Genomic DNA, 25,633 nt, shown 5'->3' with positions numbered 1-25,633 from the left:
CATTGAATTCTCTGCCATAAATGAATATATATAATATAGTTGGGCAAAAATGTAATCTATAAAGGCTGGAGTGGGCAGATGTCTAACATAATAGCCAGAACACTACTTTCTGCTCTCTTATCTCTTAGTTAGTCAGTGACTTTAGGGGGCGCCAGATGGGACATAACTGTTCATTTAGTTTGTGAGTTTGCAGGTCAGATTCAAAAGCAAACTAACTGAGCAGTTATGTTCCATATGCCCCCCCCTCAAGTCACTGATTTGTTACGGACTGCTAACCGCTTAGAGAGCTGTAAAGGAGCAAAGTAGTGTTCTGGCTATTATGTTAGACATCTGCCCACTCCAGCCTTTATAGATTACATTTTTGCCTAACTAACTGTATTAGAAATATTTTTTATTTTGCTCAGTCTGTCTATTTTACCCAGTTTCAATTTTACACTGAACTGTTCGTTTAATAACTAACAGGCCCAGGTGTGTGTGTGGGTGGGGCAGGACTCACTTGTTGATATTGCTCCCTTCCTTTAAACGTTCCCCGGCAGCTCCAGTCTTTGTGGCTCTTTCGCTCCCGGCCAAATCTACTAAGCTCAGCTTGCTCACCTTCTCCCCTGAGGTCTGGAAAGAAAAATCAGTGTATCGTTCATACAGGGGTCAGATGCAATTTATGAAAAACTCTAGAGTCATTAAAAATAACAGTGTCTGAAAGGTTTGACGTTGGTTTCATGGAATGAAAAGGGGGAATGAAAACAGCAACCTCATGATCACACAGCAAAACTGGCTAAAAAGCCTACTGCGGGGCCACTAGAAAGCAGGTAAGATAGCCACGCCAGAATGTTCCCTGGGTTGGTGCAAATTCTAATGGTTTTATTGGCTATAGGTTGGTCTAGCCCTGAGAATTCCAATGCTCTTATTGGCTATAGGTTGGTCTAGCCCTGAGAACTCTAATGCTCTTATTGGCTATAGGTTGATCTAGCCCTGAGAACTCTAATGCTCTTATTGGCTATAGGTTGGTCTGGCCCTGAGAACTCTAATGCTCTTATTGGCTATAGGTTGGTCTGGCCCTGAGAACTCTAATGCTCTTATTGGCTATAGGTTGATCTAGCCCTGAGAACTCTAATGCTCTTATTGGCTATAGGTTGGTCTGGCCCTGAGAACTCTAATGCTCTTATTGGCTATAGGTTGGTCTGGCCCCGAGAACTCTAATGCTCTAATTGGCTATAGGTTGGTCTAGCCCTGAGAACTCTAATGCTCTTATTGGCTATAGGTTGGTCTGGCCCTGAGAACTCTAATGCTCTAATTGGCTATAGGTTGGTCTAGCCCTGAGAATTCTAATGCTCTTATTGGCTACAGGTTGATCTAGCCCTGAGAATTCTAATGCTCTAATTGGCTATAGGTTGGTCTAGCCCTGAGAATTCTAATGCTCTTATTGGCTACAGGTTGATCTAGCCCTGAGAACTCTAATGCTCTAATTGGCTATTGGTTGGTCTAGTCCTGAGAATTCTAATGCTCTAATTGGCTATAGGTTGGTCTAGCCCTGAGAACTCTAATGCTCTAATTGGCTATTGGTTGGTCTAGTCCTGAGAATTCTAATGCTCTAATTGGCTATAGGTTGGTCTAGCCCTGAGAACTCTAATGATCTAATTGGCTATAGGTTGGTCTAGCCCTGAGAACTCTAATGCTCTAATTGGCTATAGGTTGGTCTAGCCCTGAGAACTCTAATGCTCTAATTGGCTATAGGTTGGTCTAGTCCTGAGAATTCTATTCCTCTTATTGGCTACAGGTTGGTCTAGCCCTGAGAATTCTAATGCTCTTATTGGCTATAGGTTGGTCTAGCCCTGATAATTGTATTGCCCCGATTAGCTACAGGCTGGTTTAGCCCTGAGAATCCTGATGCTCTTATTGGCTGCAGGTTGGTCAATCCCTGAGAATTCTAATGCTCTTATTAGCTACAGGTTGGTTTTACATGTACATAATATACATCATTCCCATCAATCCCTGGCCCAGTGGAGCTGATAATCAAAGGGTCTTATTTACCTTTAGTAGGGTCTATTTTCATCAGGGGTCCATTAACCTGCCTGTTTATTTTTCTAATGCTCTATTGGCTACAGATGGGGCTGGACCTAAGAAATAACTAATCCTCTTACTGACTACAGGTGAGTCTAGACCTGTGGGGATTCTAATGATTGGCTGTTAGCTGTATCTTTTCATTTCAATGCTGGTAACAAACTTCTGAGCCCATCTAGGCTGAGGTTGGTACGGTGTTTAGATGGATCCATAACATTATGGCGCTGTTTGAAAAGTATATGGAAGTACACAGAGCTGCCAAAACACTTTTAAAAGGCAAAATAGATTTATATGATTGAGTTTTTTTGCCTTCACTGATTCTTTTATGCAGTGCAGCTCATTCAAACAGATTTAAAATATACTTCCCAACATTTAAAAAATGGAAAGAGGGATAAAATTAAATGCCGCACGTAATGCTTTGCCCACACCCATTTTTTTGCAACCACACCCCCTAAATACCACTCCCATTTTACAAAATTTGGCAGGTTATTTAAAATTGGAACACATTTCTGGGGGTCTTGAGGGTGAAGTTGCCCTTTAAGCTGCGAGTCTCAGTCCCCCCAGGAGACCTGTTTAGCTTATTAGTTAACACTGTACCTCAGTGCAGGGGGTGAGGATTCTGGGCTCTGCCAAACGCTACTTATCTAATTAAGTTTGAGAAACTTTGTATCTTTTTAAGCATTCAGTGCAGGGGATCAAAGAGAAATGAGGGACTTTTCAATAAGAATCTGGGACTGCGGGCTGAGCTGTCAAAGTCGAGACTGTCCCGCGAATATCGTGACAGTTGGGGTGTATGTTAAATGGCGGGGGACAGTACCAAGGAGCAGTGCAAATTTGCAGGGCTTGTTATTAGGCACAAAAAACAATAATGACAATAGATGGTTTATGCCGTTGACAAAACACAGTAAAACCTGGATTCTATTTACCTACACATATTACTTAGAAGTGTGCTGTGTTGTTTCTGTTGCATAACTCACTTGCAGTGGTGTAAATGGCAACACAACTACCACTTGGGTAACAACAACGCACAAGGTAAACAGGCTGAGTGCTGGCATGGAGTACACAATAACACCGACACAGTAGGAATGTGACATTATCAAGGGTGGTTCAGGCCTTTGGCAAAACACAGGCAAAAACAATATCATGTTATTTACACTGAAACACTGCTTTAGGCACTGCTCTATTTTTGTTCTCCACTCTGCATTTCTGTGGCCAATGTCCATTCTTGCATCATCTGTTTTATTTTACTACTACTGTTTGCTCCAAAGCTGCCCCAGCCCCAGGCCTCCCCACGATAGAGTTATGCAATGGGAGGGGCAATGGAAGGCGACTCGGGAATCCTAGCTACGTCAGGAGACGCTTCCTGCATCAGTAACAACAGCTTTTTGCTATTCTTTTCCCCCAGGAGAACAGTAGGGGGCCCTCCTGTATGTCTGTATGTATGTATATCTTTATTTATAAAGCGCTACAAACAGGGGATTATTAAGATAATAATAAATAAATACAAAGTACAACAATAAATACAGATAGATACAAGATAAAAACAGTCACAACAAGTTAAGAGTCAAAGACACAAGAGGCCCCACATGCTAGGCCCCATCAGCCAATGAATGGGCAGAGTTCTTGGTTAGAGCTGCATCACTTCCTGTCAGCTGATCTCTGAGGGGGCACCCAGCCCATCACTAAATGGCGGCTCAAGGGAAAGGATGTAAAAGGGCAATATTTACTGATATATATATTCCAGTTTGGGGAGATTCTTTAATAGGTCACTTAACATAATATAAACTGTCTGTTGGTTACGTATTCATTCTGGGGGTGTAGTTTTCCTTTATTCCTTTATTATAGTATGTTATACAAAGGCCCCATCTAAGCAACCTTTCAATTGGTCTTCATTATTTATTTGTTATACTTTTTGACCAATCAGCCAAAAACACTATTGCTCTGTGAGGCTACAGTCTTACTGTTACTGTTACTTTTTATTACTTATATATATATATTCAGGCCCTCTCCTATTCATATACCAGTCTCTCATTTAAACCACTCCCTGGTTATGAAGCTAATTTGGACCCTAGCAACCCGATACTTGCTGAAATTCCAAACGGGAGAGCTGCTGAACAAAAAGCTAAATAATTCAAAGACCACAAATAATAAAAAAAACGATGACCAAGAGGAAAATCAGAGAGTATGACTATTTCAGTCGATACTATGGCATCACCGGCCCTAAGCTATGCCAGGGACACCTCTTCCAGCCATAAGGAAGCCAACATATGAGTCAGCAATGCAAGCTCCCACAAAAGCCTGCGTGTTTTGTAAATAATATTTCCCAAGAAATATTATTGTGGGAAAGTAAAAAATGTATCACGTCAAGCTTAAGCAATGTTAGTGTAGGGAGGTATAGGCTACTGTGGCCGGGACGGAACTGGGGTGTAGCCTAGGTATTCACTGTGGTCTATAGAGGAAAGTATCAATTAGAGAGATTTAGGAGTAATACCTACACCAATTCTAATGTCAACCAGCAGATGGCGCAACACAGCCGTTTGCTACACTTGCACTGGTTGTTGGACTTATTCAGATCAAGTTTACCCCCACAAGGCTACAAATAACTGAAAACATTCCCGAATTAAACCTAGGAAAGTACATGTGTTTACCCCAAATCTCACCCTAGGCAAGCAAGAGTATGTAGAAAACAAAACAGTAGACTTGTAGATTGTAAGCTCTTTTGGGCAGGGCTCTCTTCACCTCTTGTATTGGTTATTGGTTGCTTTATATGTTACTCCTTGTAGAGTGTAAGCTCTTTTGGGCAGGGCTCTCTTCACCTCTTGTATCGGTTACTGGTTGCTTTATATGTTACTCCTTGTAGAGTGTAAGCTGTTTTGGGCAGGGCTCCCTTCACCTCTTGTATCGGTTACTGATTGCTTTATATGTTACTCCTTGTAGAGTGTAAGCTCTTTTGGGCAGGGCTCTCTTCCCCTCCTGTATCGGTTATTGATTGCTTTATATGTTACTCTGTATGTCCAATGTATGAAACCCACTTATTGTACAGCGCTGCGGGATATGTTGGCGCTTTATAAATTAATGTTAATAATAGACAAAAGGAATTATGGGAGAGCCACATCTCACCCCAACTGGCCTTCATGTCACCCACAGCCACTGTTCTGCCCCTACCGAGAGGGGGCCATTCCTACAGTCTGGGATCCATTGCTCTATTGCTTGGTTCTTTTTAGGCTTTTCCAGTACAAGTAGGAAGAAAGGTAGGTATGAAGGGGGAGAATAGTGGCAGCCGGGCAAAAGGGGTGCCAATAACACTTTCTATGCATGTTTCTGTTGAAGAACAACTCCCAGCACCCCCAGCAGGCTATACACACCCAGGGTCGGCTCCGTATGACCTTGGAGAAGTCACTAATATTTCTGATGCCCCTTGTGGATTTGTTTTATTCATTATGGTAAAGTGCTATGAGTCCCACAGGAATATAGGTCTATACAAACTGCTTTACTCTTATTACTAATTCATTGCGGTAGGTTGGATCTGCCTGAGGCTTAATTGCTCGTTAGTGCGATGTTTAACCCACACGAGGCATCACCACATTCCATTCCGCTACCTGTGCCTCTGGCACGTACAGAGATACTGTAAATACGAATCTCATATCACATCTCTTTCCCTGAGAAACACATACAAATCTGCAGCACATTTAACTGCAGAAAACTGTATATACAGATCCCAAACTGACCCTGCTTTTCTGGATCTCAGGAGAGTGTGTAAACAAATATAGGGTGGGTGTGTTTGTTCTCAACACTTCTTGCACAAGTCCATCAAAGATGGGTGTGGGAAGCTGCTGCTCCTGGCCTCTTGTTGTAAGGCCGTTGTACTACACCACAGAGTATGAGGGGCTGCAGCTGGCCCTTCCAATTTGAACACTGTCATGGGAAAATGTGTTTTTTTTTCAAAACCCATCAGTTAATAGAGCTTCTTCAGCAGAATCCTGCATTGTAATCTGTTTTTCCCATGGGGCTAGCCATATTCTTCATTTCCCAGGGTGCCACAGCCATGTGACCTGTGCTCTGATAAACTTCAGTCTCGCTTTACTGCAGCGCTGCAAGTTGGAGTGATATCCCCCCGTCCCCCCCAGCAGCCGATCAGCAGAACAATGGGAAGGGAGCAAGATAGCAGCTCCCAGTAGGTATCAGAATAGCACTCAATAGTAAGAAATCCAAGTCCGGCTTGGGACTCCTCCAGTTACATGGGAGTAGGAGAAACAATAGGTTAGCTGAAAGCAGTTCTAATGTGTAGCGCTGGCTGAAAGCTCAGACTCAGGCACAATGCACTGAGATGGCGCCTACACACCAATATTACAGCTACAAATATATTTGTTGGTTGAAGAATATAATTTTAAATGGTAGAGTGAATTATTTGCTTTTTGCTATGTAAGTACCCTATAAAAATCTGAGCAAAAAAAAAAAAAATGTGAGCAGCGCCTTTATAGCAAGGAAAATTCAAGGTGTGCTAAATATGAGAAACCCCTCTGGGTGCTATTTGCTGTTAGACTGAGAAAGCAACTCGTTAAACCTGTTGTACCAACAATATTCTGTGTCTTTCTGAGCATTTCTCACAACCCAGGGGCCACAGGGTCTGACTGCCCAGTCCCATAGATGGAGGGAACATACGGGCTGCTTGTGAAAAGACCTATATGATTTCGAGCACAATGGTCAGGCAGCGCACAAGTTTCGTTGTTTACGTTTGTGCAGATGGCACCGAAACATCTATGTTTTTACGAGACGCCATTAATCACTGGCTCACAAAGGGAAGATCAGGGGTTGTACAATGCGAGACGGAAACAAAACATAAGTCAAAACATTCATTAGGGCTTGGGCGTCCATCTAAATGAGCAGGAACAATAATAATCTGAATTACCTGGTAAATAGCACTTTGTGCTGGGGAGTTAATAAGAGAGAAATCACTTTTTAGCAGGGAATTTATAGGGGAATGGATAAGGAAACTTCTCCACTTTCGCTTTGGAAGAGCTTCCCATTTGCTAAGAGCAGTTAGGGTTCCCTATTACAGCCATACGTTCCTTATTTTGCATGTATAATAGTACAGGTACAGCACCACTATGGGATACTGAGGAAGGTTCTTACCCCGGACTTGACATCGACCAGCGTGTGAGTAAGGATAATGTTGAAGACAGCATGGGATCGACTGCTCTCTTCATTCATGTTGGTCGCCGCCACTGTGCGAGATTTGTTGCCTTCTGACATCAAAGACTCAATGTCCTAAAAAACACACATAAAATGGCATTCAGTGTGGGTAAGGACATGTCATTTTAATAAAGGGGTGGTTCACGTTTAAGTTAACTAATATGTTAAAGAATATCCTATTCCTAGAAACTTTGCAATTGGTCCTCATTATGTATTTTTTCTAGCTTTCAAATGGGGGTCACTGACCCCAGTAGCTAAAACAATTGTTTTATTTTTGTTACTTTTTATTGCTCATATTTCTTTTCTGGTCCCCTCCTATTCATATTCCAGGTTCTCATTCAAACTGCTGCCTGGTTGCTAAGGTAAACAAGATCCTAGCAACCAGACAGCCAGGGCCGGAACTAGGGGTAGGCAGAACAGGCAGCTGCCTAAGGCACAACGATTGGGGGCGCCAGGCAGCCTCTCCTGCCTACCCCTAGTCCGCTCTCTTTAGTCATTGCCCCCGCCGCTTGTCTTTACGCGGTGGGGGCAATGATCCATCGGATGGCAAGGTGAACCCTGCCCCCCTCCGCGCGTTAAACTGCGCATGAGCGCCAAAGGGCGGGGGGGGGGGGCTAATGAGGAAGGTGCAGGGGCGAGGTGGGCGCCCGGTCGGCTTGGCCCGCCCCTGCAGACAGCTGCTGAAATTCTAAACTGGAGAATAAATAACATGAAAAATCGTGAATAATAAAAAAATGAAAACCAATTGCAAATTGTACAGCAATGGGTGCTACAGCGGGTACAGAGACATTACAATACTTATTGGACACTAGAGGTTGCAGAACTACACTTACCCACTAAGCTTGGATTTTCATACACAAAATGTTAAACGCTGATACCTGAGGCATCAGCTTCCCTTTAGCAGTTGGATATTACACATTATTGGGTTAAAAGGGAACGCGGGTATATACCTTGTAACTGGTGACGGCTAGCTTTGATAGGCCATCGACGTATGGGCCCAACACTTTGTGCTCTCTGACTTTAAGAGACTGGCGGCTTCTGAAAAGGAAAAAAAAAAATGGTACAATGGTCTTAAAGGGACAGTAACACCAAAAAATGAAAGTGTATAAAAGTAACTAAAATATAATGTGCTGCTGCCCTGCACAGGTAAAAGTTGTGTGTTTACTTCAGAAAGTCTACTAAAATTTATATAAATAAGCTGCTATGTAGCCATGGAGGCAGCCATTCAAAGGAAAAAAGGCACAGGCACTTAGCAGATAACAGATTAAACACTATTGTATTCTACAGAACTTATCTGTTATCTGCTATGTAACCTGTGCCTTTTCTCCTTTTTTCCAGCTTGAATGGCTGCCCCCGTGGCTACACAGCAGCTTATTATATAAATTATAGTAGTGTTACTGTAGCAAACACTCCAGCTGTACCAGTGCAGGAATGGCTGCCCCCGGGGCTACACAGCGGGGTATTTATATAAACTATAGTAGGGTTTCTGTAGCAAACACCCCAGCTGTACCAGTGCAGGAATGGCTGCCCCCGGGGCTACACAGCGGGGTATTTATATAAACTATAGTAGGGTTTCTGTAGCAAACACCCCAGCTGTACCAGTGCAGGAATGGCTGCCCCCGTGGCTACACAGCAGCTTATTATATAAATTATAGTAGTGTTACTGTAGCAAACACACCAGTTTTACCAGTGCAGGGCAACAGTGCATTATATTTTTATTACTTAAAGCTCTTTCATTTTTTAGTGTTACTGTTCCTTTAAGCAAGTAGATAGATAACACTGTCTGAAATCATCAGTACCCCATACAAATTATGACAGTATGCCTTTAACTTGTGGACAACTATATATCAGTGCTCAATCCTCTCTTCCATGCTGTCATTCCACTGGCCTTTCTGTGTGCCAGTAGATTGGGGTGCCACAGAGGCACCACACAAGCAGCAGGAATGAGAATGACCACTATTTGTTGGCCAGCGAATGCTCCCACAAGGCTAACCCACCAAAAATAACATTTTACTGTTCCTACAAAATAAAAAAGAACAGTTTAAATGAAATCAGCTGACATACCCTTTTGGGTCAAGGAGATCCCGGACTTTCTCATTGTAGATTTCCATAAAGGAGACTTCCACTTTAAAGCTCAGCTCTTCGTTCTCCGCTTTCTGTGTCCTTTCAAATAAAGTGCTGCATAGTCTTGGGATCAGCCCGGGCTGGTCAGCTGTGCCCATCATGGTGTAGGACTTCCCAGAGCCTGGACAAACACAAGTTATAATCAATAGCCTGGCACACTGACTGTCACTGGGGTAGCGCCATGCCCAGCCAGCTTCTTCACTGGGAAGACCCTTGTTTTAAATGCCTCAGTACTCCCGTCTATAAGAATATTCACAAGTTATGGGGGTTTACATAACTAAATAGTAAAGAAGGATCCATGAGATGCACTTGTGAAACTGTGGGGATTATTTACAAACACCAGCCAACCCTGTGCTAGTGCATCAACCCACAGCAACCAATCAAAAATTCGTTTTGAGCCCTCTACTGCAATTGAAAAATTGAAAGCAAAGCCATGAATGGTCGATAAGGGTTACCAGAGTTGTGCAAAATGACTATTGTTTGTAAAGGAGCCCCGGTGGGCGATATAGGGCCCATATAAGGCCTACACACCCAACACAACCCCAGCTCTGTTAATGATGAGCGTACATCCCAATGTTGTGCATTTGACCACACCCCCAGAGAAACTGCAAAAGTCTGCTTTCATAGGCAGACCGTAAATATATCAGTCTTTAAAAGCAGCCAAGACAAGTACGGGGAGTGTAAAAAAAAAAATATCTTAAATATAACTGTCCATACCTATGTAATAACAGGCCATATATTATACAGAACTTGTCATTTTAAGTTGCCCTTTAATCACCCAAGCTATTTTTTTCACTGCATGAATTCAACCAAGTATGTGCCTTACTGGATTAGCAACTTACCAGTCTGCCCATAGGCAAAGATACATGCGTTGTAGCCTTCAAAGGCATTCTGTAGTATGTTCTCTCCAAGGCACTGAAAGACTACATCTTGTCCTGCAGAGGAGATAAACAGATACAATAAACATGGGGTATAGAGGTATAGAGACACTGGACCGGACCATAAGGACTCAGATTTAGGGAACTATGAACCATTGCGACCTACAGGGTTAAACACTTTATTTTGTGAAAGCGCTTTATAATAATTACACATTATTGCACATACATGTAAATATTAAATCTGTACAATATTTGCAACAGAAAATATAAAAAATGAAAATTCATTTATCGAAAATCTGTAACCAGGAACCATGCCATGTGTAGTATTCAGCCCGAGACCCTCATTCCCAGGCCGAGTATGGCTCTGATATGCCCCTGATGCCTGTAACCCATCACTGAGCATCATGCCAAATGCACAGGCGTAACGTTATTGCCCCCCAAGGGTTTAACGAGCGTGCCACACTTCAGTGGCCAATAAATTAGTACCAGGGCTATTTCCGCCAAGGAACATTTCCCCCATGCTGGACTGCCAGATAGACTGTAAATCAATTCACTTTTTATTATCATTTTAAAGAGCTTTATTCTGAGGACTCTGCTTTGAAATAAAGCCTGTAAAAATCATAGTGTGGAACTCACCATAAGTCTGTGGGTCGCAGCGGGAAAAAATGTTCATAAAACTATATGAGAAATAATAAAGTCTGTTTGTGATAAAAATTGTGTAAAATCCAGTATTTAGCAACGATTGCAATGCCGGTTCCCCTTTAATAATGGCGCATACTTTGCAAATGGTTATTGATCAAAGAAGGCAATGGCTAATGGCTCACAAGCTCTTAAACATAAAGAAAAAACATCTGATGTTACCTGCAAACTTCTCTTTGACGGACTCATCCATGGACCAGAAACAATGGTCGTAGGCGAATACCTGCAGAGACAGAACCAATCGAGATCCCATTACAGCCAATCAAGATCCCATTACAGTAACCCGTACCCGTTTACCTCGAAAGCAGCGTGGCTATACCTATATCTATATAGCCATCAGTGTGGTTAGAATACTGAAGCTATTTACCCCCAGTGTGGTTAAAGGGGTTGTTCACCCTTAAATAAACTTTTAGTATGATGCAGAAACTGCTGTTCTGAGATAGTTTGCAATTGGTCTTTATTTGTCAGTTTGGGATTTCAGCAGGTATTTGGTTGCTAGGGTCCAATTTAACCTAGCAGCCAGGCAGTGGTTTGAAAGAGAGAAAGGAATATGAACAAAGGAGGGGATAATAGAAAGATAAGTAATAATAACAATAAAACTGGAGCCTCACAGAGCAATAGTTTTTTTGGCTGCTGGGGTCAGTGACCCCCATTTGAAAACTGCAAAGAGTAAGAAGAAGGTGGCAAATAATTCAAAAATAAAAAATGAAGTCCAGTTGAAAAGTTGCTAGGAATAGGCCATTCTATAATATACTAAAGTTGACCTAAAGATGAACAACCCCTTTAAAGCACTGTACCCATACATCCAGCAGTGTAGTTAGTACGGGTGCCAATATACCCAGCATGCAGTGCCCTTAGAACACTGTACCCACTCACCCAGCATGCAGTGCCCTTACAACACTGTACCCACTCACCCAGCATGCAGTGCCCTTACAACACTGTACCCACTCACCCAACATGCAGTGCCCTTACAACACTGTACCCACTCACCCAGCATGCAGTGCCCTTACAACACTGTACCCACTCACCCAGCATGCAGTGCCCTTACAACACTGTACCCACTCACCCAGCATGCAGTGCCCTTACAACACTGTACCCACTCACCTAGCATGCAGTGCCCTTACAACACTGTACCCACTCACCTAGCATGCAGTGCCCTTACAACACTGTACCCACTCACCTAGCATGCAGTGCCCTTACAACACTGTACCCACTCACCCAGCATGCAGTGCCCTTACAACACTGTACCCACTCACCCAGCATGCAGTGCCCTTACAACACTGTACCCACTCACCTAGCATGCAGTGCCCTTACAACACTGTACCCACTCACCCAGCATGCAGTGCCCATTGAGAAGTGAATGCACCTTACCTTTGGCTGGCTCCTGGCACAGTCACAGGAAAAAAAGAGAAAAAGGAGACAGTTAATTTAGCTGAATTCATATGTTTAATAATTCTATATACAGATAAACCCAAATCAGTATGGCAGCAATTATAATGACAGACTGTCTGGAGGGAACAGCAATTCCCAGAAATCTTTAGCACGTAGACTGTCAGCTCCTTCCTCCTGTGTCCCTCCAGCCTGTGTATTGTTTCCCCTCTGGAATCTTTTATTACCATTTTAAAACCCAGTGTAAACCCAAACAGAGCCTTCTATAGGCTGCCAGTCCACATAGGGGCTACCAAATACTAATTATAACTCTTATTTGCACCCCCAGAAACTTTTTCCATTGCTTGTGTTGCTCCCCAACACTTTTTCCATTGCTTGTGTTGCTCCCCAACACTTTTTCCATTTGTATAACATTTCCATGGGTATAAAAGGTTGGGGATCCCTCATCTGGAATATATATAAAAAAACAAAACTGTGCTATTTCTCCTACTGGGCTTGGGGATGCCCAAGGATATAGAGGGCCCAGTGGTATTGAGTAATTTCAATAAATATGGGCATAAGGCAATAGGTATATATAATATGTATATAACAGGTAATAGGTATATATAATATGTATGTAACAGGTACTAGGTATATATAATATGTATATACCAGGTACTAGGTATATATAATATGTATATACCAGGTAATAGGTATATATAATATGTATATAACAGGTAATAGGGGCCCTGTAGCTACGAGTAAAACAAGCAGTAGAGTAGTACAGCAAGCCCCCCAATACTTTTTTTTACTGCACTCAAAGAATTTCCCAGTGACCCAGTTTCTGACTTGTCCCTGCCGTCCCTGCCTCTCCGCTCATTACCCGTCTAAGCATCACCTCCCGCAGTACTGTAGCAAAGAATCTGTCCAATCCCAGCAATGTTTAAGCCGGGATTACGCTGAACCCACACGCGACAATGCTGAAGCTTCAAGCTCCGACACATCACATAAAGCCACACTTTCTATTTTTAACACTTATTGTGCCTTTTGTGCACTTGCGGCAGCCCCTAATAGCTACATGGTTACGGTACATTTACTCTGAATTCCGCTAAGTAACTACCTGCCCCTCTCTCCCCTCAACTGTATCAGCGAGGGCTTAAAGGCTCCGGCATTAGGGAGTCAAAGTTCCCATTGGGTGCAGTGAGAAGTTGAAAGGACGGCATATAATGAACAAGCCCAGTGGCTTCTGTGCCAGATTTAAGTTGAGGATTTCTTATGGGTCAGACTCTCTGAAAAGTGATTGGCCAACAATGAGTAAGTGTGAAGGCAGCCAATCACTACAGCAGGGAGCAGGATATCAGCTGTAATGTTACACATTGACCCCCACCACAAATTAATAGATATAAATGGTATTAAATTCTGTCTCTTTATGAAGCCCTGTGAGACAGCATCAGTTATTAGGGTGTTACAGGACACAAAAGGCCACCGTATTACTTACTCCATACTGAAATGGCATCCATAACCGGGCCCTCTATGCCCCTGGGGCCCCCCTGTAACCCATGAGCCTACTGTTGCTAATTTTAGACCCCAGCTGGAATGGCTAATTGACCGTAGCAAGCCTCTGTAGAGACATCCGTGTTGTATTCTGTGCATACAGCCAGAGAATGTGTTCAAGTCTAACAGCTGGAGCCCATCAGCCCCACTGCATTCTGGGATGTGAGTGCCCAAGGGTGTGCCATAAGCAGCAGGGCCAACCCCGCTGAGCCTCTCTGCCCTGTGGGACTGGGTCAGAAGTGGGGCTGTTCTCAAGAGTGGGGTTGGTGCAGCTGGGGAGGGGGCCCTATACAAACACATTTGCTTTAGTCCAATGGGACCTGGGGCATGTGTACTTGAACTAATTCTCTCAGCAGTGCCTGCCTGCTGGTGCAGATCCAGGGATCATACCTGTGCTCTACACCAATCAAGACCTTTTGCTCTCATGTGACTTTAAAGGGGACGGCCATTAGCAATGTGCGGGTCAACAAGCCCCTAACCGGCCAACTTCTCATCCACACCTGACCCTAAACCACCGAGCCTCTGTACTGATAAACCTGCCCCGCCCCTCTCTGACATCACAAATGGGCAGGACATCAAAAGGCAGAGGCGGGGCATTGTTAGATTGTGGGTGGGTTGGGGGTATGGAAGAGTCCAGCCTGAACTGGCCCACGACCCATGAAATCTGTGCAGATGTTGTCCTGTACCCACAGGTAAATTAACAGGTTCAGCAGGTTTAGGGCCGGCCTGCACATCTCTAACAGCCATATACACTGTAATTAAATATACATCTATTTATATAACATTTTGGTAGACAAGGCCAATTAGTAGCAATCTAACAATTCCCTCCTGGCACAACAAATTGTTTCTGCTGTCTGGGACTCACAGCATGATTGAGTTGTGCACCTACATGTTAGGTTGAGAATAATAATAATAATCAGATTTATAAACAGTGTCAGACTGGCCCACCAGGATACCAGGAAAACTCCCGGTGGGCCCAGGTGTCAGTGGGCCCTTCTGTTCTCCCAGCTATTTGCCTATACCATGGCCATCCCCCATTTCAAAAAGAAAAAATGGAAAGAAGGATAAATAGTACATACAGAGAAGTGATTAAGGTAATAAAGAAGGAGAGTAAAGAAGGAGAGTGAAGAATGAAGTAAAAATAGTTTGGAAACTGGGGCCACAGTCTAAGGTTTTCTAGTGGGCCCCTGGCACCTCAGTCCGACACTGTTCATAAAATACAGCCTACAGTTTAGTAGAGATTTATTTCATGGCAATGAGGGTAGTTCCCCTTTAAAGCAGGCTAAAGCCTTAGAGCAGGGCTGTCCAACTGAAGGCCCGTGGGCCAGACATGGCCTTCCAAGGGATAGTTTATGGCCCGCAGTCTGCTCAGAGGTTCCATAGAGTTCACTATACAACATCATCATTTTAATCTTAATTCAGCCCTCCAGCTGTATGAGACATAACTGGCCCATTACATTCAGTAAGTTAGACAGCACTGCCCCAGAAATATTTTTTAAAGTTACAAAACAGATTTATAAAGCAAACTGACTTACGAACAGCATGAGTTATCCATGGGCTGTGATCACTGTGCATTAACACCCGGGTAAAAGCAATGTGACAGCACAGGCTGGCAGGGAGGAGATGCCAGGCTCGCAATAAGCAGTGTCACTTCTGCCCCATGTTAGCAGGCTTGGCGGGTTGTCTGAATAAACCCCATTCAGCAGCAGGGACTACACTCCATTTCTTTTAAATGCACAGTATATTTCATCTACACAAAAAATATCTCTGGAAATTCATATTTAAAGGGAAACTCCAACACAAAAACCCCTAATAAACCAATCACTGTCACAGTTCTTCTCTTTCTGCATCATTTGAAATCCTGGCAGGGGAGGAGGGACTAAAACACTGATGTTACAAATTGTAACAGCTTCTGCTCAGCCTACAGGCAGCATGCAGGAACTACATAACCCACAATGCATTGCACTGTGATGTTCCTTTCCAATTGATATCAAAACAGTTCATCTCTCAGAGTCGGACTGGGGGGGTTAGGGGATGTGGCCGGCAGGGGCACCTGCACCCCCCAGTCCGACTCTGAGAGATGAACCAACCAACCCCCCTGCAGGGTCCCCCACCCAAAGTCCTGCCCGAGCGCGCATAAATTTAACGCATCAGGGGTGGAACATTCGGGCAGGGAAAGCACCGGCAAAGATCGGATCTGGGGGCCGGGGCCCACCGGGACCAGTCTGACCATGTCTACTCTTTCTGCATCATTTAAAATCCTGGCAGGGGAGGAGGGACTAAAACATTTATGTTACAAATTGTAACAACTTCCCCACAGTCTACAGACAGCATGCAGGAACTACATAACCCACAATGCATTGCACTGGGATGTTCCTTTCCTTATTGACATCACATGTGCAGCAGGGAATTGTGGGATTGGGAGGAGGCAGGCTGAAGGCAGGCTGGGGACAGGCGACTACTGTTACATTTTATTTGAGTCTCAAAGTAGTCAGCCAGATCAGCAGGGGAACAGGCTTAGGTACCATAGTATTACATTAAAATTATAAAAAGGCCTATTTTTTAATTGTATATTGCAAAGTTGCTTGGAATTATATTTACTTTTTCAAAAAGCTTAAGTTGTGTTTGGGTTTATTTCCCCTTTAAAGATAAGGGAGGAAGCTGCCATACTGCTTCTATTGCATATACAACATAAATTCAGGTACACAGAGGCCTAAACAAGCACCCATTGTGCCTTTTCACATTATTCCACTGTCTATTGCTGGAGGGAATTGTGGGCAAGCACACGTCAATGAAATGCCCCCAAATAAACACCTCAAACTCTGCATAATGAAAAATTGTAGCACAAAGCCACATTCTAATAGGTATACGTTCGTTAAAAAAGGCAAGTGGTTTCAAAGGTTTGTGTAAATGTAATTGCTGCTAAAAGTAGGGTCTGTTCTGACTAATGAAAGAATGTAGCAGAAGCCACGTGATTCACAGGAAGTGGGGAGAAAGGTGCGAGGCTGGCTGCCGCTACATGGTTGTAGAGATAGAAAACAGCATTTACAGGTAACCTTAATACCAGTGAGAGTGTGTAATGAATGTAAACTGGATAATTGCTTAGAATGACATTTGTAAAATGTTATTTTTAACAATTTCAACCCTGTTAGGGGCCACAATGTTACGAGGAGAAGCTCCACAATAGTTTGGGCTATAGAAAAGCCCTTATGGGGAGTGAAGTGCTTGGGCCTTTTCATAAAAGAGGCTATAAAATGCAAGGCTATTGCCGGGCTGTTAGCCACACTGCCCCACGGCCATACGGCTACTGAGCTGTGACTGCACGAACACAATGGAGCTATCAGGGACACTTGGCCCAGCTCAATATGGCTTTGTGGCCTGAATGCCCATCCCTTCTTGGTCAATCACAAACCATTGGCAACCGCAGCCGGGGTCACTAAGGTGATGGTTTTACTGCCGCTGGGGCAACCCCTTCCCATCTGTTGGCTATAAACCTATCAAGGAACAGTCGGCTACAGAGAAGGAAGGGGACAATATAACCTTAATTCCTTCACAATATGTGCACTTGGCCTCTTTACACACAGCCCCCACAGGCCTATGGGAATTCCATGCAAGGAGACTTGTAGGTCTGTGGCCAGGGGACCACAAATAGCCACACACAGGGAACTCATAGGAGTCACAGTGCACACAAACAAGCCAAGGCACACATACATGCTAGGCCCCATCAGCCAATGAATGGGCAGAGTTCTGCCTTTTGCTCCCACACTACTTCCTGTTACAGTTAGAGCTGCATCACTTCCTGCCAGCTGATCTCTGAGGGAGCACACAGCCCATCACTAAATGGCGGCTCAAGGGAAAGGATATAAAAGGGCAATATTTACTGATATATATATTCCAGTTTGGGGAGATTCTTTAATAGGCCACTTAACATAATATAAACTGTCTGTTGGTAACGTAGTCATTCTGGGGGTGTAGTTTCCCTTTAACAAAGTGTGCCCATGTCAGGGAGTGACAAATGTAAATGTAGATGCATTCTGGTTCCCTTGGTGAACTTTATTAGCCGAGCAGTTTTACTGTAGCATGACCTGCAAGATCAGCCCAAATTTTACAATATCAGTCTTATTATTCTGAGATGGGCCCCATGCTGTTTTATAGACATGATCTCTTGTGACATCGGTTGTGGAGTGTCCCTGCAAGTGGAAGGCAAGCGCTTTAATGACTGTCTCTGCAAGTAGAAGGCATGATCTCTTGTGACATTAGTAGTGTACAGTCTCCCATAATTAGCAGACACAGTCTCTTGTGACGTCAGTCATGCACTGTCTCTGCAGGTGAAAGGAACGGTCTCTTGTGACATCGGTCGTGCACTCTCTCTGCAGGGGAGAGGAGTGGTCTCTTGCACTGTCTCTGCAGGTGAAAGGAACGGTCTCTTGTGACATCGGTCGTGCACTGTCTCTGCAGGCGAGAGGAGAGGTCTCTTGCACTGTTTCTGCAGGTGAAAGTACTGGTCTCTTGTGACATCAGTCGTGCACTGTCTCTGCAGGTTAAAGAAATGGTCTCTTGTGAAATCAGTCGTGCACTGTCTCTGCAGGTAAAGAAATGGTCTCTTGTGATGTCAGTCATGCACTGTCTCTGCAGGTGAAAGGAACGGTCTCTTGTGACATCGGTCGTGCACTGTCTCTGCAGGCGAGAGGAGTGGTCTCTTGCACTGTCTCTGCAGGTGAAAGGAACGGTCTCTTGTGACATCAGTTGTGCACTGTCTCTGCAGGTTAAAGAAATGGTCTCTTGTGAAATCAGTCGTGCACTGTCTCTGCAGGTAAAGAAATGGTCTCTTGTGACCTCAGTCATGCAGTGTCTCTGCAGGTGAAAGGAATGGTCTCTTGTGAAATCAGTCGTGCACTGTCTCTGCAGGTAAAGAAATGGTCTCGTGACCTCAGTCATGCACTGTCTCTGCAGGTGAAAGGAATGGTCTCTTGTGACATCATTCGTGCACTGTCTCTGCAGATGAAAGGAGTGGTCTCTTGTGACATCAGTCGTGCAATGTCTCTGCAAGTGAGTGGTGGTCTCTTTTGACATCAGCCGTAGCTTATGAGAGCACCTTCTGTGTCCCCATATAACCTTGGTCCCTGTCCCCAGTCAGCTGCCTCGTGGCTTTGGTCATGCAAATCTGTGCATTGGAGTCTCCCTCCCTATGAATGAGCCTGTGTGGCCCCATTATCCCACCTCTGCCCGTCTCTCTCCCCGCTATGGGCAGTAACAATGGCCGGGCAGGATTGCCACAGAAAGTCCCATTCACACCGGCACCACAGGCAGCTCAGGCTTATGGCTGGGAATTCCACATGGAGATCATAGAAACTCAATAATGGCTTACTCGCAGGGAAAACTGATCCCTTTAAGATCATTATATGCTCTGTTCCCCACAAGGGTTTAACCCTCTGTGTGCCAGACTGTTACACACACGCAGTAAGGAACATTAAAACTGTCACTTTAATATACTTATATTTTACTTATTAACCTTATTGTCATCCGCACTGGTGACAGAACTTTCCTATTGGGTTAATTTAATGATTTTGTTAAATGATCCAAATTGCAGGAATATCCCCTATCTGGAAACTCCATGTCTCAAGCATTCTGGATAACAGATCCTATATCTATATACAGAGATAATATATTCTGGGCACACAATAAGCTGTACCCCCATACTGTACTGTCAAAGGGAAACACTATGGCACCTCCTACCCATATGTATAAATACAAATATACAGAGAAGGAATGCTCTGGGCACACAATAAGCTGTACCCCCATACTGTACTGTCTAAGGGAAACACTATGGCACCCCCTACCCATATGTATAAATACAAATATACAGAGAAGGAATGTTCTGGGCACACAATAAGCTGTACCCCCATACTCTACTGTCTAAGGGAAACACTGTGGCACCTCCTACCCATATGTATAAATACAAATATACAGAGAAGGAATGTTCTGGGCACACAATAAGCTGTACCCCCATACTGTACTGTCTAAGGGAAACACTATGGCACCCCCTACCCATATGTATAAATACAAATATACAGAGAAGGAATGTTCTGGGCACACAATAAGCTGTACCCCCATACTGTACTGTCTAAGGGAAACACTATGGCACCCCCTACCCATATGTATAAATACAAATATACAGAGAAGGAATGTTCTGGGCACACAATAAGCTGTACCCCCATACTGTACTGTCTAAGGGAAACACTATGGCACCCCCTACCCATATGTATAAATACAAATATACAGAGAAGGAATGTTCTGGGCACACAATAAGCTGTACCCCCATACTGTACTGTCTAAGGGAAACACTATGGCACCCCCTACCCATATGTATAAATACAAATATACAGAGAAGGAATGTTCTGGGCACACAATAAGCAGTACAGTATGGGGATACTGTACTGTCTAAGGGAAACACTATGGCACCTCCTACCCATATGTATAAATACAAATATACAGAGAAGGAATGTTCTGGGCACACAATAAGCTGTACCCCCATACTGTACTGTCTAAGGGAAACACTATGGCCTATACCCATACGTATAAATACAAATATACAGAGAAGGAATGTTCTGGGCACACAATAAGCTGTACCCCCATACTGTACTGTCTAAGGGAAACACTATGGCACCCCCTACCCATATGTATAAATACAAATATACAGAGAAGGAATGTTCTGGGCACACAATAAGCTGTACCCCCATACTGTACTGTCTAAGGGAAACACTATGGCACCCCCTACCCATATGTATAAATACAAATATACAGAGAAGGAATGTTCTGGGCACACAATAAGCTATTTCCTCAAGTGTTCTAGGGGAAAACAGAAGAAAGGCCTATTATAGACAGGGCATAAAATCCCTCAAATAGGAAATTATGATGCTGAAACAAAAGGCCCAGGTACAGGGAATGACTCACGCTACGACCCAAGGCACATAATCATTCTATCAAGTGTAAAGGTTCCGGGCTTAGCACCACTGAGTAAACACAGGCCTTTTACTGAAGTCATTATGGTTACAATGAGCCCTGTGCTCAGAAGTAGGTATGTGAATGGTTATGGGATGGCCGTGCTTTTCTGTTTGCTCAGGCCAATCGGCAGGTGCATGGCGCTCACTCAGGGGAGGAGCAGGGGCAGGAAAGTCTCATTTAATCTAATTGCTTCAGTAACGCCATTAATCCTGCTGGAAATACAGGCAAAGCCACACTTCCCACTGCCCTCTGCATCAGCAAATATCACTAGAACTCAGTATAGGAATGTGAAGAATAGAGCTGCTGTGCCCACAGTCACACACGCCCCACTCCCCCCCGCGCGCCCCACTCTCTCCCACACACACACCACCACAGTCACGCATACCGCACTCTGTCCCACACGCCAGTCACACACACGCCCCACACTCTCTCCCCCTCGTGCCCCACTCTCTCTCCCCCTGCGCCCCACTCTCTCTCCCACACACTGCCATAGTCACACACGCCACTCTCTCGCATACGTGCCCCTCTCTCCCCCGTGCGCCCCACTCTCTCCCACACACACCTCCACAGTCACGCCACTCTCTCCCCACTGCCACAGTCACACACGCCACTCTCTCGCATACGTGCCCCTCTCTCCCACACACTGCCACAGTCACACACGCCACTCTCTCGCATACGTGCCCCTCTCTCCCCAGCGCGCCCCACTCTCTTCCACACACACCTCCACAGTCACGCCACTCTCTCCCACACGTGCCCCACTCTCTCCCCACTGCCACAGTCACACACGCCACTCTCTCCCATACGTGCCCCATTCTCTCCCCTGCGCTCCCCACTCTCTCCCACACACACCTCCACAGTCACGCCACTCTCTCCCACATGTGCCCCACTCTCTCCCCACTGCCACAGTCACACACGCCACTCTCTCCCATACGTGCCCCATTCTCTCCCCTGTGCTTCTCACTCTCTGCCACACACACCTCCACAGTCACGCCACTCTCTCCCACACGTGCCCCACTCTCTCCCCACTGCCACAGTCACACACGCCACTCTCTCCCATACGTGTCACATTCTCTCCCACGTGTGCCCCACTCTCTCCCCGGGCACCCCACTCTCTCCCACACACGCCAGTCTCTCCCCCGGGCGCCCCACTCTCTCCCACACATGCCACTCTCTCCCACGGGTGCCCCACTCTCTCACACACACATCGCCACAGTCACACACACGCCACTCTCTCCCGCGCGTACGCCACTCTCTCCCGCGCGTACGCCACTCTCTCCCGCGCGTACGCCACTCTCTCCCACACACACCGCCACAGTCACACACACGCCACTCTCTCCCACGCGTGCCCCACTCTGTCCTGTCCATTTACCATTAGGCAATGCAAATGAACAACTAGAAAGGGGCACATCACTACTTTGCCCACAGCATGCCTCTGCAGGCTTCACAGCTGCCTCTTCACTGTCTGCCTACAGCCACAGGGGAACACCGTACAACGCTGTACATTCCAAACTACAGAGCAGCAAGAATATCAAAATATTTAAAAAACCTTAGAATTTCACTGTCTTCGAGATACTAAAAATTAAAGGGGAACTCAACCCAACCCCCTTTTTTGCATAATGAAAGCAAATTCCCAATATACATTTATTACACATTTCCACTGGTATTACAAATACTGTACATATAATTGCTACTGAAAGCAGTGTCTATATGTCTCTTTCTACACTTTTGGTTCTGTGCCCTGAAACAATGTAGCAGAAGCCGGCCGATTAACAGACCGGGGAGGGAATGGACTTCTGCTACTTTGTTTCAGAGCCAGAGCCAAAGAACAGGAATGGATAAACAAAAGACAGTTTCAATTTCAATTCACTTTAATTGGCTATTAAACAGTTATTTAGAATTAGATGTTCTCATTAGGCAAATAACAGTATTTGGGTGGAGTTCCCCTTTAAAGGTTTAAGTGGGACCACTCCTTTCGGTTGTTTGCCAGCCGGTTAGGAAAGACACTTGGGTGTCAGTGACATAGATATTAAGTTGTTGCCAGATGAAGGGTTAATGCAGTACTGTCCCTTTAAGAAGCGAGGGGAAGGAGGTTACTGCACACACATTACATCAGCAGAACAAAGTCCGATCATCTGTATCTGCCAAAACTGAGAGGAAGCCGAGTGGAAACAGAACCCGGCTGGCAAGAACGGCCAAGGGACCAGGATCCAGCTGTGTCACAGAATACATGCAGCTGCCAACTACAATTCCCAGAACCCTTAGCCAGCGAGGATATGCAGTTTGGCTCAGCCATGGGAAACTGGGCCCTCTGGCAATGCAGAATGTGCAATCTCTGTGTGTGGCTTTAGCCATACAACCATATGGGCACAAAACTTGCAGCAGAATTTTGAGTGCAATTGGTTGGCGTGTAGGCGGGGCTTGTGCTTGCACATTTATGCAGGTGCAATGGGCAAAGGGACCCCCTTATTCAGCAAGTATAAAGTACAGTATTGATGTAACGGCTAGCCCAAAACCTGCATTATGGCCCTCGGATTTGGATAATTTGAAAATAATGACCCACTACTAATTATGGGAATAATGTGATTTTACATGGGGCATTTACATGGGCAACCCACAGACTGGAACGGGGCAATTCTGGCCTGTAATACAGAAAACTCCCTCTCAGTGTAAGGTCTGACTCATGAACAGGCGAGGGAATGTCACTGTTTAAGCTGAGACTGCTGAGTAAATCATGTGACCAGGTGGGGAGTCTGGGAAACATGTACGGAATGCTTGGCCAGGGCAGGATGTGTTGGACGCTTCCCTCATTGCCTGCACAATAGCATCCGATGTTCCAAATACATTGAGAGTTATGTACGGCAGTCACTTCTGCACAGATGATATAAAAAGCACAATATATACATGAAAAAGAAACAATCAGGGCAGCAAAATGCATCTACATTTATGCACAAGCAAACTTTCCATATACACTAATGCACTGTGAAACAGGGTCAGACTGGGGGGGGTACAGGACCCATCAGGGCTGCTGCCCCAGGGGCCACCGCAGCCGCCAAGGGGCCCATGATGTGACCCCCACCGCCATGATGTGATGGAGCCCCGCCGGCCCAGTCCGATTCTACTGTGAAAACACTTAAATGGCAAATAATATGCATACTAACTATTGGTACAATCCTGTTTTTCTAATTTTCAAGATATTAGCAGTTTTTATTATTGTTATTCTTCATCTTTCTATCCATCTTTCCACCCAAGGGGCCCATGACATGACCCCACACCCCCCTGCAGGGGCCTCCGCCTCCTGCCCAACCCCCTCCCCAAGCACATGTACATTAGACTCAATTTCAGTGTGTTGGTGGAGGGGCATTTGCAGCCCAGGGAGGTTCTGGTGGGGATCGGGCCTGAGCCAGTTTTTTCCCGCAGCCCTGCCGGCCCAGTCCTTTTCTACTTTGAAAACACAGTCACTTCAATGGCAAATAATAGGCATAATAACTATTGGTACAATGCCGTTTTTTTTTAATTTTCAAGATATTAGCAGTTTTAATTATTGTTATTCTTCATCTTTCTATCCAGGCCCTCTCCTTTCCATCATCACTGCCTGGTTGCTAGGGCAATTTGGATCCTAGCAATCAAGCAGCTTTTAAAATTCCAAAGTAGAGAGCTGCTGAACAAAAAGCCAAATTAATTAAGTGCAAAATGTCTCAGAATATCACTGTCTATCATAATAAAAAATAATTAAAGGTGAACTACCCCTTTTAGAGGTCATCCGAAGCGCCTGGCAGCCTCTCCCGTGTATAAACCAGATATGATCACTATGTACTGAATGCCCATGGTTGCAATGCTGCCAACAAGCACCGTGCCAGGCACATTTTCTGTTAGGAAAATCTTTTGGATACTGATTATATTACCTTAATAACACTAATTGCTTTCTGTTGCCCTCCATTTATTCCACATTGAGTCACCTAAAAATGCCACTATGACACCCTCCGTACCACTGCTCTAAACCCACTGAGGCAATGTAGTAAAGATTGCAAAGTTTGCTTCAAAACCAGTGATCAATAATGACCAATCAGGTGGGGTTGCGGGGATGTTTTGCTTCTCCGACACTGCCCTGATGCAAAGGACAAGTTCACCGCTCATCATGTTCTAAAAGTTGTTGGTTGAACATTCCAAGCCCAAGAGGAAGGGTGCGGCCAAGTACTGATTCTGCTCCAACCCAAAGTAGACGCCTGGGAAAGTCATCCAGTCATTGCTTGGCTTGCTCTCCTATGAGCTGTGACTGTATGGGACTGACAAGGCACCGCAGAGGGAGCCAAGGGGATGCCCTGCTAGAAAAATGCTCCCGGGCGAGCCAGTGGGAAACAATAAACTGCTGTTCTCTGATAAACTTCAGTCACACTTTACTGCTGCGCTGCAAGTTGGAGTGATATCCCCCCCACTCACCCCCAGCAGCCGATCAGCAGAACAATGGGAAGGGAGCAAGATAGCAGCTCCCAGTAGGTATCAGAATAGCACTCAATAGTAAGAAATCCAAGTCTGGCTTGGGACTCCTCCAGTTACATGGGAGTAGGAGAAACAATAGGTTAGCTGAAAGCAGTTCTAATGTGTAGCGCTGGCTGAAAGCTCAGACTCAGGCACAAGGCACTGAGATGGCGCCTACACACCAATATTACAGCTACAAATACATTTGTTGGTTCAAGAATAAAAGGTTAAATGGCAGAGGGAATTATTTGCTGTGTAACAGTGTCCTTTAGAGATAA

At 44.9% G+C, this 25,633-nt stretch overlaps 1 protein-coding gene across 2 annotated transcripts in view; it reads right to left on the bottom strand.

Annotated features, from left to right (window-relative positions):
* Positions 1 to 25,633, bottom strand: part of kif13b (kinesin family member 13B) — a 126,915-nt gene that overhangs the window by 72,359 nt on the left and 28,923 nt on the right. For both annotated transcript variants that reach the window (XM_031903082.1, XM_031903083.1), the window contains exons 3-9: positions 12,324 to 12,336; positions 11,115 to 11,175; positions 10,218 to 10,310; positions 9,316 to 9,496; positions 8,202 to 8,289; positions 7,192 to 7,326; positions 497 to 609 (exon numbers count right to left, since the gene is read on the bottom strand). In XM_031903082.1, coding sequence (XP_031758942.1) covers positions 497 to 609; positions 7,192 to 7,326; positions 8,202 to 8,289; positions 9,316 to 9,496; positions 10,218 to 10,310; positions 11,115 to 11,175; positions 12,324 to 12,336 — 684 coding nt within the window. The remainder of the gene's footprint in view (positions 1 to 496; positions 610 to 7,191; positions 7,327 to 8,201; positions 8,290 to 9,315; positions 9,497 to 10,217; positions 10,311 to 11,114; positions 11,176 to 12,323; positions 12,337 to 25,633) is intronic.

Source organism: Xenopus tropicalis, chromosome 5 (genome assembly GCF_000004195.4).
Source record: "Xenopus tropicalis strain Nigerian chromosome 5, UCB_Xtro_10.0, whole genome shotgun sequence".
Lineage (NCBI taxonomy): Eukaryota > Metazoa > Chordata > Amphibia > Anura > Pipidae > Xenopus > Xenopus tropicalis.
Note: the sequence above shows the minus strand (reverse complement) of the source record. Positions and strands in the feature narration are given on the sequence as shown.